This window comes from Cinclus cinclus, chromosome 6 (genome assembly GCF_963662255.1).
Source record: "Cinclus cinclus chromosome 6, bCinCin1.1, whole genome shotgun sequence".
NCBI lineage: Eukaryota > Metazoa > Chordata > Aves > Passeriformes > Cinclidae > Cinclus > Cinclus cinclus.
In genome coordinates this window covers 14465296-14477465 of record NC_085051.1, presented here as the reverse complement: position 1 = coordinate 14477465, position 12170 = coordinate 14465296, and the positions used below count along the sequence as shown (strand labels likewise).

At 40.1% G+C, this 12170-nt stretch overlaps 2 protein-coding genes across 3 annotated transcripts in view; one reads left to right on the top strand and one right to left on the bottom strand.

The window, feature by feature from the left end:
- Window positions 1-12170, top strand: part of SERGEF (secretion regulating guanine nucleotide exchange factor) — a 136266-nt gene that overhangs the window by 120239 nt on the left and 3857 nt on the right. The gene's annotated exons all lie outside the window — the stretch shown is intronic.
- The window catches only part of KCNC1 (potassium voltage-gated channel subfamily C member 1), a 121499-nt gene continuing 118717 nt past the window's right edge, over window positions 9389-12170 (bottom strand). Inside the window, exon 4 of the mRNA XM_062494234.1 lies at window positions 9389-9570. Coding sequence (XP_062350218.1) covers window positions 9389-9570 — 182 coding nt within the window. The remainder of the gene's footprint in view (window positions 9571-12170) is intronic.

The following is a 12170-nucleotide window of genomic DNA, read 5'->3' as shown; positions in this document are numbered from 1 at the left end:
TCTAGTTCTAAGTCTGGTGGCAATTGTTAAAATCTTTGGAATTGTTTTTGATTCATATTGTTTAGGCTGTTGGGGTGAACTGAAGCTAAGTGTAGTAAAGGTTAAGGCTATAAATGGTGGCCATTAGCAAGGATCAGTTTTCCAGCACAGTGGATCATGGCTCTGGAAGCACATTTAGAGGTGGCATTTTCAAGCTCCACCTAAGTGATTTGGTAACTTTCCAGGATATTTGAGGTAATTTCAGACTGCAGCATATTCATATTTTGTTGTGAGCTTGAAACCGTTCTGTTGGATTTGGGATGTTAAACTTGTCTATCAAGTCACAGAACTCTTAAGACTGGGACAAAGCATCTCAGTATAATTTTCACACAGTTCTCAGCTGCTGTGAGCACAGGAGAGTATTTTAAAATGCATATCCCTATCTTTGGATAGAGAAATACCTTTTAGAAAGATGTGTCTTTTGTCTTGTCTGTAAGAGATGAATAATTCAGTATATCCCCATGCAAATGTTTGTTACTCTCTACAAAAGAATGTGTGCACCTTATTCTTCTCTCCATTTATGTAGTGTCAGTTTCCCAGTGATGAATCTTTGTCAAATGCGTTACAGTGTTTTCCGAGCTGATTGCAAGTGTATCTTCTGTTTTGGCATTGTGGAGGCTTAAATCAGTGTTGAAACTGCGAATTTTAAAAAGCTATTTTAATGTTACACTATACAGTAAAAGAAGAAAATTACCACGAGGAAGTATTTAAACAATGCATGGAGGTGCAGATCACCACAACATTTTCCTCTGGCCTTTAGGATGTTTAATTGTCTGTTTCTCTAATGGTATGAATTTTTCCACGGGGTGTTGCGAGGTGTGTCAGTAGAAATCGAGAGCTTTCACGGTAGTTGTCGCTATAGTTACACAGTGCAGCTCTTAGCCTCCTGCACAGAAAGTAAACCTCCTGCAATCTCCTAAAATCCTTTATTGGCAGAGAAAGATTGAAAGAGACACTGCTGGTGAGCAGGTACTAAGCAGGTTCTCTGTTGCACTGATACCCTTGCAGCTAGTGCTGTCTTCACTCAGAGGTCTGCTGAAATGTTGTGTGGATGAGGACAGCAGGGAGAGGGGACAAAAGACGTCTATTTAGGGGAAAAGTGGTGCTGGACAGAGAAAATGGAAGGTAAGAAATAAGTGCCAAAATGAATTAAAAATAATCTCAGTTCCTAGATTATATTTGCTCCATATAAAAGGAGTAAATTGGCTTTTACAGCCCTGTGAGTTGTAGCCCTCCACAGAGGCAGAAATGTCCCACTCACAGGATGCTGCTGCTCTACTGACTCCAGAATTCAGTGCTTGATTTAATCCTCAGGTTCTGTACAGCACAAATGTGGAAATCAACGCTGACTCCTAGTAATAGCTTTTTGTCTCAACTGACCCCATATGCATTCAGGAGCCCTTAAATGGCTTTTAGCATTACTTCTCTGTACTTAACTAAGTTCTTCTTTCACTCTGTAGTATTTTCTTTCCTCTGTCCTGAGTGGCCATTAATTTAAGGATGTTGTATGAATTACTGCTGTAAATCATGAACTTTTAAAATGTTCCCTAGCATAGTCAAATGTCCTTGGACTCTAGGTGGGGAAAAAAAGGCACTGAGGGGCATTTCCCCAGGAAATCACTCTTTCCTTCCTTAAGTTCTTTTCATAACTGACTAACGTAATATGGGTTTATTTCATATCAGTCACCATGTGAGAAAGGATAATTAAGTGCATGATGTCTCATGTTAAATGTAACTGTTCATTTTTTCAAGTGTATTCTAAATACACAGGTGAACCAAATAACACCTTCACTTCAGGGTTTTTATTAACTTCTTTTCCCAAGTTCCAGATTTACAGAGCACTATGAATCTAAACCCGTGGATGATTAAATACAACAGAGATTTTTAGAGTTTTTTTCATTATTTATTTTCATTGCACAACATCCATGGGCTCAAGGTGAGGTCAGACCACACAGTAGACCCTTGGCCTAAAGAGATAGGAAGCTAAAGTAGTTAAAATGAGGTGGGAAAATGTAGAAAGAGCACAGTCAGTGAGTGGCCTTTAGCCAGTAATGCAGCACTCAGAGGTTCAGTCTCCTGCTATCTGCTGCTTCTTGTGATGGTTTCTGCCATTTGTCAGAGGGAAGGTCTGACCAGATCCCTTCAGAGCTCAGGAAGGAGGATTATAGTCTGCTTTGTGCAGGGTAATTCTCCTTCTATAATGAGAAAGTCACTTGGCTAAAAGGAGCAAAGCATCAGTAACTGAAACAGATAGCTGGAAATGAAGGAATTCGTCATGACTCAGGGTTTTGCTTTCAGTTGCACTCAAAACTTTTTTGTCATGGCTTCTTTTTTCATTTCAAGGATATGGTCCTTTTTCCTTTCCCACCAAGGCTTGCCTTTGCTTCTTAACGCTGTTAAGAACTTTGCTGATTACCAGTTGGAGAAGCAGCTTTAAATCCATCCGTGTAGTCAGCATGAAGGAGAACTGGTTACCTAATTCATACTCCCAGCTCTGTAGGTTTTGCACCTCCTGGGACTTGGGTCGAGCCAGTGCACACTGACATGGGGCTGAACTTGAATTACATTGCCTTGCAGATGGAAAGTTGTGGCCAGTATCATGTTAGTCAAATGAAACCTTCAAAAATAGAATTATGCTTTGGGCTGAATACAATGTTGTCATTGTTTAATTGTTCCCCGGAGTGCCAAAAAAAAAATTCTCAGTAGAAAAGCATCTCTTGCAGAGAAAGCAAGAAATATTTCTGCCTGAGAGAGCTTTGGGAGCTTTCGAAAACAAATAAAAAAACCCCAACCAAGCCAAAAAACCCACAACACCTAATTAAAAAAAAAAAAGGTGCTTTGGGAACTGTAGACTAATTAATTAGAAGGATTTCCTAAGAAATTTCTGAAAAATATAACCTTTCATGCTGGAAAGTAAACAGTTCCATGAGCAACCTTTCAGCAAGACATGCTGGCTAGGAGAGAAGGTGTTGAAAATCAGAGGAACTGAAATTATTCAAGCCATCTTTCAACACAGTGATTTAAAGTGTTTGAAGCAACAGCTACTACATAATCATAATTCCCATTTCTTAAGAAATTACTCCAATGTAATCTGTTTCCTCTTTAATAATAGGCATTCTCATGCAGAAATTGGTAACAATGCATCAGGTAGCTGAAAAAGCTTAGGAAGTCCCTTTGGTGTATATTTGAATGAACTAGATATCAAAGATGCAGTAAAACTAGAAGGACACAACTTAGTGCTTGCTGAAGTGGTTCCTAATGCAGAGCTTATCATCTTGCTATAGAAGGTTTTGTTAGGTGCACAATGTCCAGAGTTTTCTGTGCATAGATGGCATTTTGGATGATTAGGTTACATAGGTATGTTCAGAATTGTTTAAAGATTTGGGGGACAGTTGACATCTCAGTGGGTTTTTGATCTTGCCTGGGAAGCATGTTATTTTTCAGAAAGCTCCATGTCTCCTGGCAGCAAGTTTGTAAAGCAGGTTGGGTTGGGTATCTGGGGAAAGCTCTGTCTGCTTAACTTTAAACTATGCCTGAGCTAGTCAGATATTTGTCGGCACTGGAGAGGAAGAGATGGGTAAAAGGGTGGTGGTAGAAGGATTCTTTTGACTACAGAGATTTGCTTTGGGTGAGATGAACTCCACTCTGAAACTGCCTGTTTGTCACTTGAGTGTGAGATGATTTAGATTCCTCTGTGAAGGAGATGGCCACATGCATGCACAGGTACATACACCATGGGTGTTTTGTGCTTAGGCAGATTAAATCCCACTTACAGAAACTCAGGTAGTTCAAAACAGCAGTGAACATCTGCAGAGGGATGTGTGCAGAGACAGAAATAGTGTTGTCCTACGAATTGTGTTGTCGCTACATATGCAGGGTCTGAAAGCATGAAATCTGTTAAGCAAACATCCCTAATTATATGTAGAATACATATCTGTATATGCACATAGAAATATTCGCAAACACAAATATTAAGTGTAGTATTGCCACTTGTGTTGTAATCCTTTTTAATCTGTTTTTTTGGACAAAAAAAAAAAAAGACACATGGGTAGCTGTGGTCATTTTGAAGTACTTTGGCCTGGATGATTCTTGTATCCTTTGTAGTGTTTTTAAGTAAGGGTTATAGTCTTTATTTTTAACCTTTCTGTGTCAATAATTATTACAGAGAGCTTTAAAATGCTGATAGTGCCTCGTCCCTCTAAGACAGACAAAAAAAAAAGAAAGAAATAAAAAGGCTCTGATTTAGGGAATCCAAGCATTTTTAAAATCTTTATATTAATTTGGAACATGAATAACTTCTGCAATGTTGATTGGATGCTTAAAATTCTTATTCTTGCTACATCTATTCCTGAATAGATTTAAGAAGCCTCCATGTATTGACTCTCACTGAGATGGAGTTTATTTTCAGGAATCATGAGAATTGCATTTTGGTTCATCCATGAACAGAACTACAGTTCTGTTAGTAAGTGAGCCTGAAAAGTAAAGCTTCTTAGCTGTACTATATAAGGAATATTTTCATGATTGGTATTCAGCAGGCCTTAAATTATTGCAAAACCAGAGAAAAAACCATTTCAAGAAAACATCTCAACATTGTCTGGCTTTGTCATCTTCATATTTGATTATTCTTTTTTTCTAGCAGTGTAAAGAATAAATTTAGCTTCTCTCATATTCCTGTCGCAGGTTAGTGAGAATTACTTTGTATAGTGTTCATTTGTTTGGATGTTATATACACATCCACTGTGGGCACACAGGCATATCAGCTATTGGTTTTCTTGCTGCATACTGAAGCTTGATGTTTTACCAGAAGTTTGGGCTTGATTGGGTTTTGGTCTTTTACACTATTTTCTCAGTAGTATTATCCATCACTTAAAAGATTTTAATGCTACTGCTTTTTCTCTATGAGTAATGATAAATATTTGTCACAGGGCCAAACATGGCTTTAAATTCTACCTAATTCTTCTGCATCTTCCTTTCTTTCTGGGTTGCCTTCTATAGCTGTTCCTCCTGTGTAATTAGTCTAGTGCCAAATAGAAAATGGAATAAACTGGCTTTCTGCATGGACACAGGAAAGAGCAGTTAGGCCAATGTATGGAGACCTCATATTTCTAGTATTTCTGTTTCCTCCAAAGTGAGGAGAGCAAAGCTCCAGAATTCTTAATTTGGTCAATTATTATTTCAGAGATAGAAGTGTTTGTTTTGTTTATATTTTTTATTCTGAGAATACCGTGTTATCCCAGGTCTCTGGCAGATGTAATTCTTCCAAAATGGTGTCTGATATGTTTGTCTTCAATCCAGCTAGTTTCTTCTTCTCCCTGAGGTTATGCAGAGGATCAGATGGGAAAGTGCCGAGCAGCATCTCAGGGACCCAGCTTGCATTGTCCATTCTGGTCTCAAACCTTCTGGAGCTGGCGTGATGCCTCTGACTCCCTCTGCCCATCAGCTGTTCTCCCTGTTGCTGTGCCAAAGACAGATTTTACTTTCCAGCCTCAGATCCCTGCACCTGATGCGTGAATGCTGTTCTCAGTGTAGCTGATTTTCCAGCACCCAAAAAATGTGGCAGAGCAGAAACTTTCAGAAAACATCTCACAGCATTGATTGCAGGAACTTTTTATCTCAGGACGCTGTTTTGTGCTTGCCTTTCTTCCAAGGACTGACTTGATATATTCCCTCTGCTTAAGGAGCTACCCCCAGTTCAGAATTTCAGTGTATGTTCTACTGATGGAGGCACAGTAGTAAGGTGTCCCCAAATGTACCTTGCATGTAATGTGTCAGGGATGTTGTTTGCCCTTCCCAATCAGAACAACTAAAATGGTGTCACTTGGCACCCAGTGACATCCCAAATTCTGGCAGTGTTTCTCTCCCTACCTTGTGCACTTCTAGGGAAGATTAGGTAAGAAGGATGTGAAGAGTGAATGTATGAATATCTGACACGCAGAGGAGGGTGAAGGTAGAAATGTGAAGAAGCTGTGTTACAGCAAGGTTATTTTCTGGCTACTTGGCTTAAATATGCAAAAAGTGTGTTTGCACACCCATAAACTATACTGTGCCACTCAGCACTGAGGTCTGTTTAGCCCTGTGTTTTGCTTGAAGTGCTGGTATTTTGCCAGCTTGGTCTTGAAATTTAACAGCTTCATTTTTTCCAACAAAAATTATGGGTTTGTAATTAAATAGTTCAGTGAATAAAAGTACTGCAGAATAGAGTAAAATTTGTCCATACAGATAAAAAAAGGTAAAGAATCTCAGAATCTCTGTTGTGCACCAGAAATGATGTCAAAAACTGTCTCTATCTAAGCAAACTCGCTTTTGGTTTTAACACATATTGATGGCAGAACTCTTCCTTTGCTTAATACCAACAAGCAATTCCCCCAGAGCTCACTCAACAGTCATGTATGATTTTGAAATGATGATTGGAGAAGCAGATCCAATCCTGCCTTATAGGCACTTTCCTTTTGAGGCTGTCTGCTTTGATTCTCTTCCTGACTGTTTTTAATTCTCATGGTATAATTCTTGTTTTTAATTATAGCTGGCAAAGCCCATTCTCCCACTCTTCCTTTCGTAGCCAGTATTGACCATTTACTTACTTTTTCCAGAAGTCTTACTGGAATTTGACACTTAGTAAACTCTTGCTTTAAAAGTACATTTAAAATAATAGAATTGTTTTTCCTATGGTCCTGGTCTCCCTAGCTGTTGCTTACCTGTGGAGAAAATTCCCATCTGGTAGGTATTATTTGGCTCATTACTTTGCATAAGTTTCTTGACAGGGTGATATGACTGAAGTTCCTGATCTTTTCCTAGCCCTTAAGAAATAGGAAGAGCTGGGCCACTTGGGAAATCAGACTAATGGCTTAGCCATGTGGATGGGACTCAGGGTGCAGTTTGTGGTGTTAATACTTTCCAGTTTGTTTGGGGTTTAGTTGTGGGGGTTTTTTAAATTGTTTTACTTCAGTATTCATCAGCTTCACTTGCCATTGAAAGTTAGCCCCAGCCCAGCCCTGCACCTTGGGTAACAGCATTTTGTTTCATCAGCCCTTCTGAGAAAAACGTGACTTGCCTTTGGTGCGCACACTTGACGTAAACCTCTCTATGGTTTGTGTTTGGAGTCTGAATCATGGAGGGGGGGGGTTTCTATTTTTTTATTGTTTGGTTTCATCTTGTGTCACAGCTCTGTCAGCTCTCTGTTTTCTTCTTTGAAAGCGGTCCTGTTAGTTCACAGAGGTATATGGTATGAAGCAGAGGGCAATGGCAGCTGCAAATAGTATCAGTGTGAGCATGAGGATGTTACCACTTGTTACTCCTTTTCCAGGTGCTCAGATGACCCAACCCTTGTTGTATCTGAGTAGATCTAGAGTTACCTCGTCCAGACCCCCACACAGTGACAAGTGTAGGAGTCCCTGTAACGATAGGCACAGACTGAGACAGACAGACAAGACAAGGCACATGACCCACAGGAGTTTTATTAGATGTGCACTTGCACTACAGTACAGTGTGCTGTAGGCACACTTGAACCGAATACAAGTGGGTTAACTCAAGTACAACAGTTGCAGCACAGAGGAAACTTGTAATCCACAAATCCTGCCCAGAAAGGAGGGTTAGTTCACCCTGAACTCTCTCTGACTACAGCTATGCTATAGCTTTTATGGAGCTATGTGTTTTAAAGCTCTCACAGCACACAGTACTACAGTGCTGTCACTGTTACAGCTGCACTGTGACACTCGCAGGGGTGCCATCATCTGAGCCATTGTGATACACCAAGATCACAACGTGAAACCTTGCAAAATAAGGCATCCTAATATCCTCACTGCTGAGCTGCAGCTACTTCTGTTCTGTGGTGATGTTTGCGTAGCTGTGAGAAAATCTCCCAGTTCACCCAGTAAGATGGGAACTGAGCAACTCAGTCACCACTTGTTTCCTTGATTTTTCTCTTTACATTTCTAACACTTTAGCTTATGACTGCTGGAATTGATCTCAGATTACTTGTTAAGCATGGGGGGAAAGAAAAGCCCTCACTTGTTTAATATCAACAAGCAGTTTTTTTAGACTTCACTTAACAGTAATGCACATTCATATCGTGTGTCTCGAAACTTGACCAAAATGCAGCCTTGCAAATTGCTAAGGGAAAATGAAAGGGGAGAAGTTCAAACTAAAGCCCATTTAAACACAAAGCTATTTTACATAACATGTCCATGTGGAAGGTTTACACGTTTCAATTCTTGGTTCTGAGTTGGAGAACTGTATTCTGCAGAAAAGGACACCTTCAGAGAGAAATCCCAGAACGCTCACTTTTGTTCAGTGTAAACAGCCCTTCAGAGGAAGAGAATATCAGTCAGAAGAGAAGAAATTGTAGGTAAATGTAACCATATGGACTATCTCTTCAGCTTTTGTTATATCATAAGTATTTTTTATAAGATGCCAAGGACTGACAGTCGTCTCTAGTCCGGTCTATGTGATTGCCTTAAAGCTCATGCTTCTAAATAGACCAGTGTTCTACAAAGGGTTGCCTTGTGAAGTATGTTAAGCACCAAAGCATTTCCAAAATATCCCTTTCCAACCTAGCTGTTCTTCCTGAGAGCCCAGTGGGGTCTCTTATTTTTCACTTCAGCCAGCAAAGTAGGAGGAAGCACCATTTCACCTGCAAGCACCTGCTCATCCTGCTGACTGTCCTTTCTCCTGCTCTGATTTGCTTAGTGCTGTGAAAGCTACATGTAGGACTGGCATGCAGTTTGAGAGGGTTCTTAGATTCTTGCTTCTCTGTTCATCTATGACTTTTCCTAGGCCTGTGCTGAAGATGCCCTTCAGTTCTAGGTCTTGGAGATAATGTTGTAGGTCAGATGAATCACAGCTTTTTCACTCCTTTTCTTTGTGTCATCACTTAACGTCAGTTTGAAGTGTGTGAAAATTTGAAATGCTAATGTTTTGCTACCCAGAATCCATTGGCACAAATGGCCATGGCACCATATGGTCCCACGGGGACACTTGAATGACTTGCACTCTTCTAGATGAGCTCTGACATCCTGCCTTGTGTGGACAATTTCTTGCTAACCACTAGGTATAAGGTATTTTCTACATGTTCTGTTTCACGTAGTACAGAGGGTCATGAGACTGCAGTCTCTGGCTCTGTGAGGAGACTGTGATTGTCTAGTTCTGGTCTTACAAAGTTAAAGCACTGTGACACATTGAATGCCTGTCACTGTGAGAGGCAGGGATGTAAGTTCTGAATGAATGTCACTCTCTGCCATGTCTGAAATCCTGATGGAACAGACATTAGTGCCACGGTCAGAGCCTCAGGACAAATCTCTCCAGTAATTAATATCTGTCAAGTGTTTTTGTTCTGTACTTAAGTGACCAAAATTCAAAGATTTTCTTGTCTTCTACAGGTGTAGAAAAAAGCATCTTTAATGCTTAATCCTCTCTGCACTGCAGCTGCTTCATGTATGATATAATCCTCATGTATTGTCAGTGGACCAGTTACGTTCAGTCTTGCACAAAGTCGTGAGCCCAGGTTTTGTTCTGTGTTGAGTTGGAGATGCTTTCCTGTTGGGAAGGAATTGACAAGTTTGAGTAAAACCAGAACAAAACCCTCATGCAGCACCTGTGAGCTTTAGATATAGTTAATACCATCCATGGTTCCCCATGGAAACAGAAATGTGAACAGATAATCCTTGCAGTGGATTTCTGTCCTTGCTACCTACACACAGCAAAGCAACCATCTCCATCCTGCAGGGCTTCAGTTCCACCACAAAAACTACACAGGTGCAGCAGCCCAAGAAATCTGTAGTTTCAAGTCTGTTGTTTTAAAATCCTAGTATATAGTTTTGTGAAGTCTTCCCCCTCCCCCCCCCTTTTATTTATTTTTTTTGGTTCAAAATGATTATGCATTACTAGGAAGGAAAAAATAAATTCTATCATAAACGAGCCTGAGTGGTAACCTAAACTGTTTATTTGATGTAATGTGGTGTGATTCTTTCAAATAGATATGTATTAATTTGTGCATTGAGCTGTTCAGCGCCTGCTTTGAAGTGCCTTGTGAGAACAGAACGAAATTTCTATTGTCACTGTAATTTGGCAAGATAGCACTTCCTCTAGGGGTGGGCTCAGTTATTTGCCTGATGCTAAAAGCAGTGCACAGGAAAATGCACGGCATGTTTGCATGAATCTGCTATGGCTTTTTTTTGCTTAGTGGCATCTTACAGTCCTTTCCCCACTTCTCTGCTTTGCTGGATGTAGGGCTCCTTCTCCATAGACAGTTTTCTGGCTGTGCCAGATGTGCTACATTGCCCCTGGAAATTATCAAAAACATGATTCCTTCCCCTTCCCATTTTGTAATTCTTGGCTACTTATGTGCTGTGGAAATGAAACAGAAAAGATTGGATGTACTCTGTACTGCTCTTCTGTCTGCTGTTTGTGGGACAGACAGTGAAGATCAAAGCACAAACCAGAAATTAGACTTCCCCAAGTGAAATTTAATTCCAAAGATGTGTGGCCTTATTGCTGCATTTTGCAGTACTGCACATGCCTAAGCTCCTACCAGGCATATTGTATTCTCAGTTTGATTTTCTGACTCTCTTCAGTAGGTGGTTATGGATTCTAATTGGATATTCTGACAGTTGGCCTTGAGGCCGTGACCCAGTTTGAAGTCCCTGCTGTATTACACAAGATAGAAACCTAGCCAGAGAGAAGGTCCCATAACAAAACTTCTAACACCACTTCCCAGTGCTTCTGCTGGGAAAAAATACTAGTTCACATAAGACATAGTGCAGGCTTCGTGCATTTGCTGTGATGAATTGTTTGAGGACATTGAAAGTTGTTCTTTCCAGGTGCCAGGATGAATCACAGATGCATGACCTGAAGTCAGCTGACTTTTCACTTGTGTGAAGCCACTGTTGAGAGGGGGACTGAGTGGTTTTAGGTCCATTGCCTGAGGAGAGCTACTAATGATGTAAAGGTACAGTGAGGGCAGGTTGTTGACTGGAGGCTAACTTTGAAATCAGCATGCCTTTAGAACCATGGCTTTGTACTTAATATCAAAAATCCATGGTGTTTCTTGCCTGTATTGTGTTAGCACTGCAATGTGTCTGATTTTTATCCAGCTTACTCACTTGAAAGCCAGAAACCCATTTCTGAGGCTGAACAGCAATTGGATGTGCTGTCTGGGGCACATGAGAGCTTTCTCCTTGAAAATGTGGCTCCATAATAAAAACTGAATGTGATTCTCAGTTCATTCCTAGTTTTGGAGGTACAACTGTCTTTCAAGAGGACACCCTCAAACATTCCACTTACCAGGCTTTGCCTTTAATGAGATTTTGCACAAAGCCTACACTTCCCTGTTAACTACTAATACAGTTCCATGTTTTTATACAGAAAGCAATTGATATCATTACTGTGTCTTACAATTTAGAATTGCAAATCTTTTGCACTAGTGGCAGAATTGTTGCTATTAAAAATGTAAAAGTTTAGAGGGGTGCTTATTGCCTTTTATTTTATGTGACACTCTGAACCACCAGATGGCCTGAAAAAAACAGGAAAACTTTTTTTTTTTTTTTTTCAACTCCCTGGGAGAAGTGTGGTCTAAATCTCATTCCGTGTAGTGTTACATGGTTCCTTGTGACATTTTGAAAGTTTTCAAATAATCAAGGGAAGGTGGCTGAGACACCTGAATTTTGTTTGTAGTCCAGCCCTGATGCTGTTTAAAGAGTTGTGACTTCTGAGTTGATCTCCTGTCTACTGTGACTTGATCTATAACAAAAGAGTAGAGTATCACTAATTTAAGGTAAAAAAGAAATAATAATTTGAAGTGTTGTGGAGTATTGCTAAGAGCACAGAGCCAACATAACAGAGCTGTACTAAAACATTTCAACATCTCCCTAAAATGTGAAGCTATCTCTTGAACAACTTGACTTCAAGATACTTGGCTTGTCTTTAAGGCCAACTTGTGCTTATTTGCTGGTGGAAAGAATGGGAGAGGAGAAACAGAAAGGAGCTTTAAAAGATTTCAGTGATAAGCCTCCAGGGCACAGGCTGGTTTAGAAGCAGACTGCTTGTAGCCTGAAGCTAGGCTGCAGTGATATTTGCAGCTTCCTTGTTTCCAGTTTTCCTTGCTTTGCCTTCAGAGAAATTTTGAAAATGTGATTTAA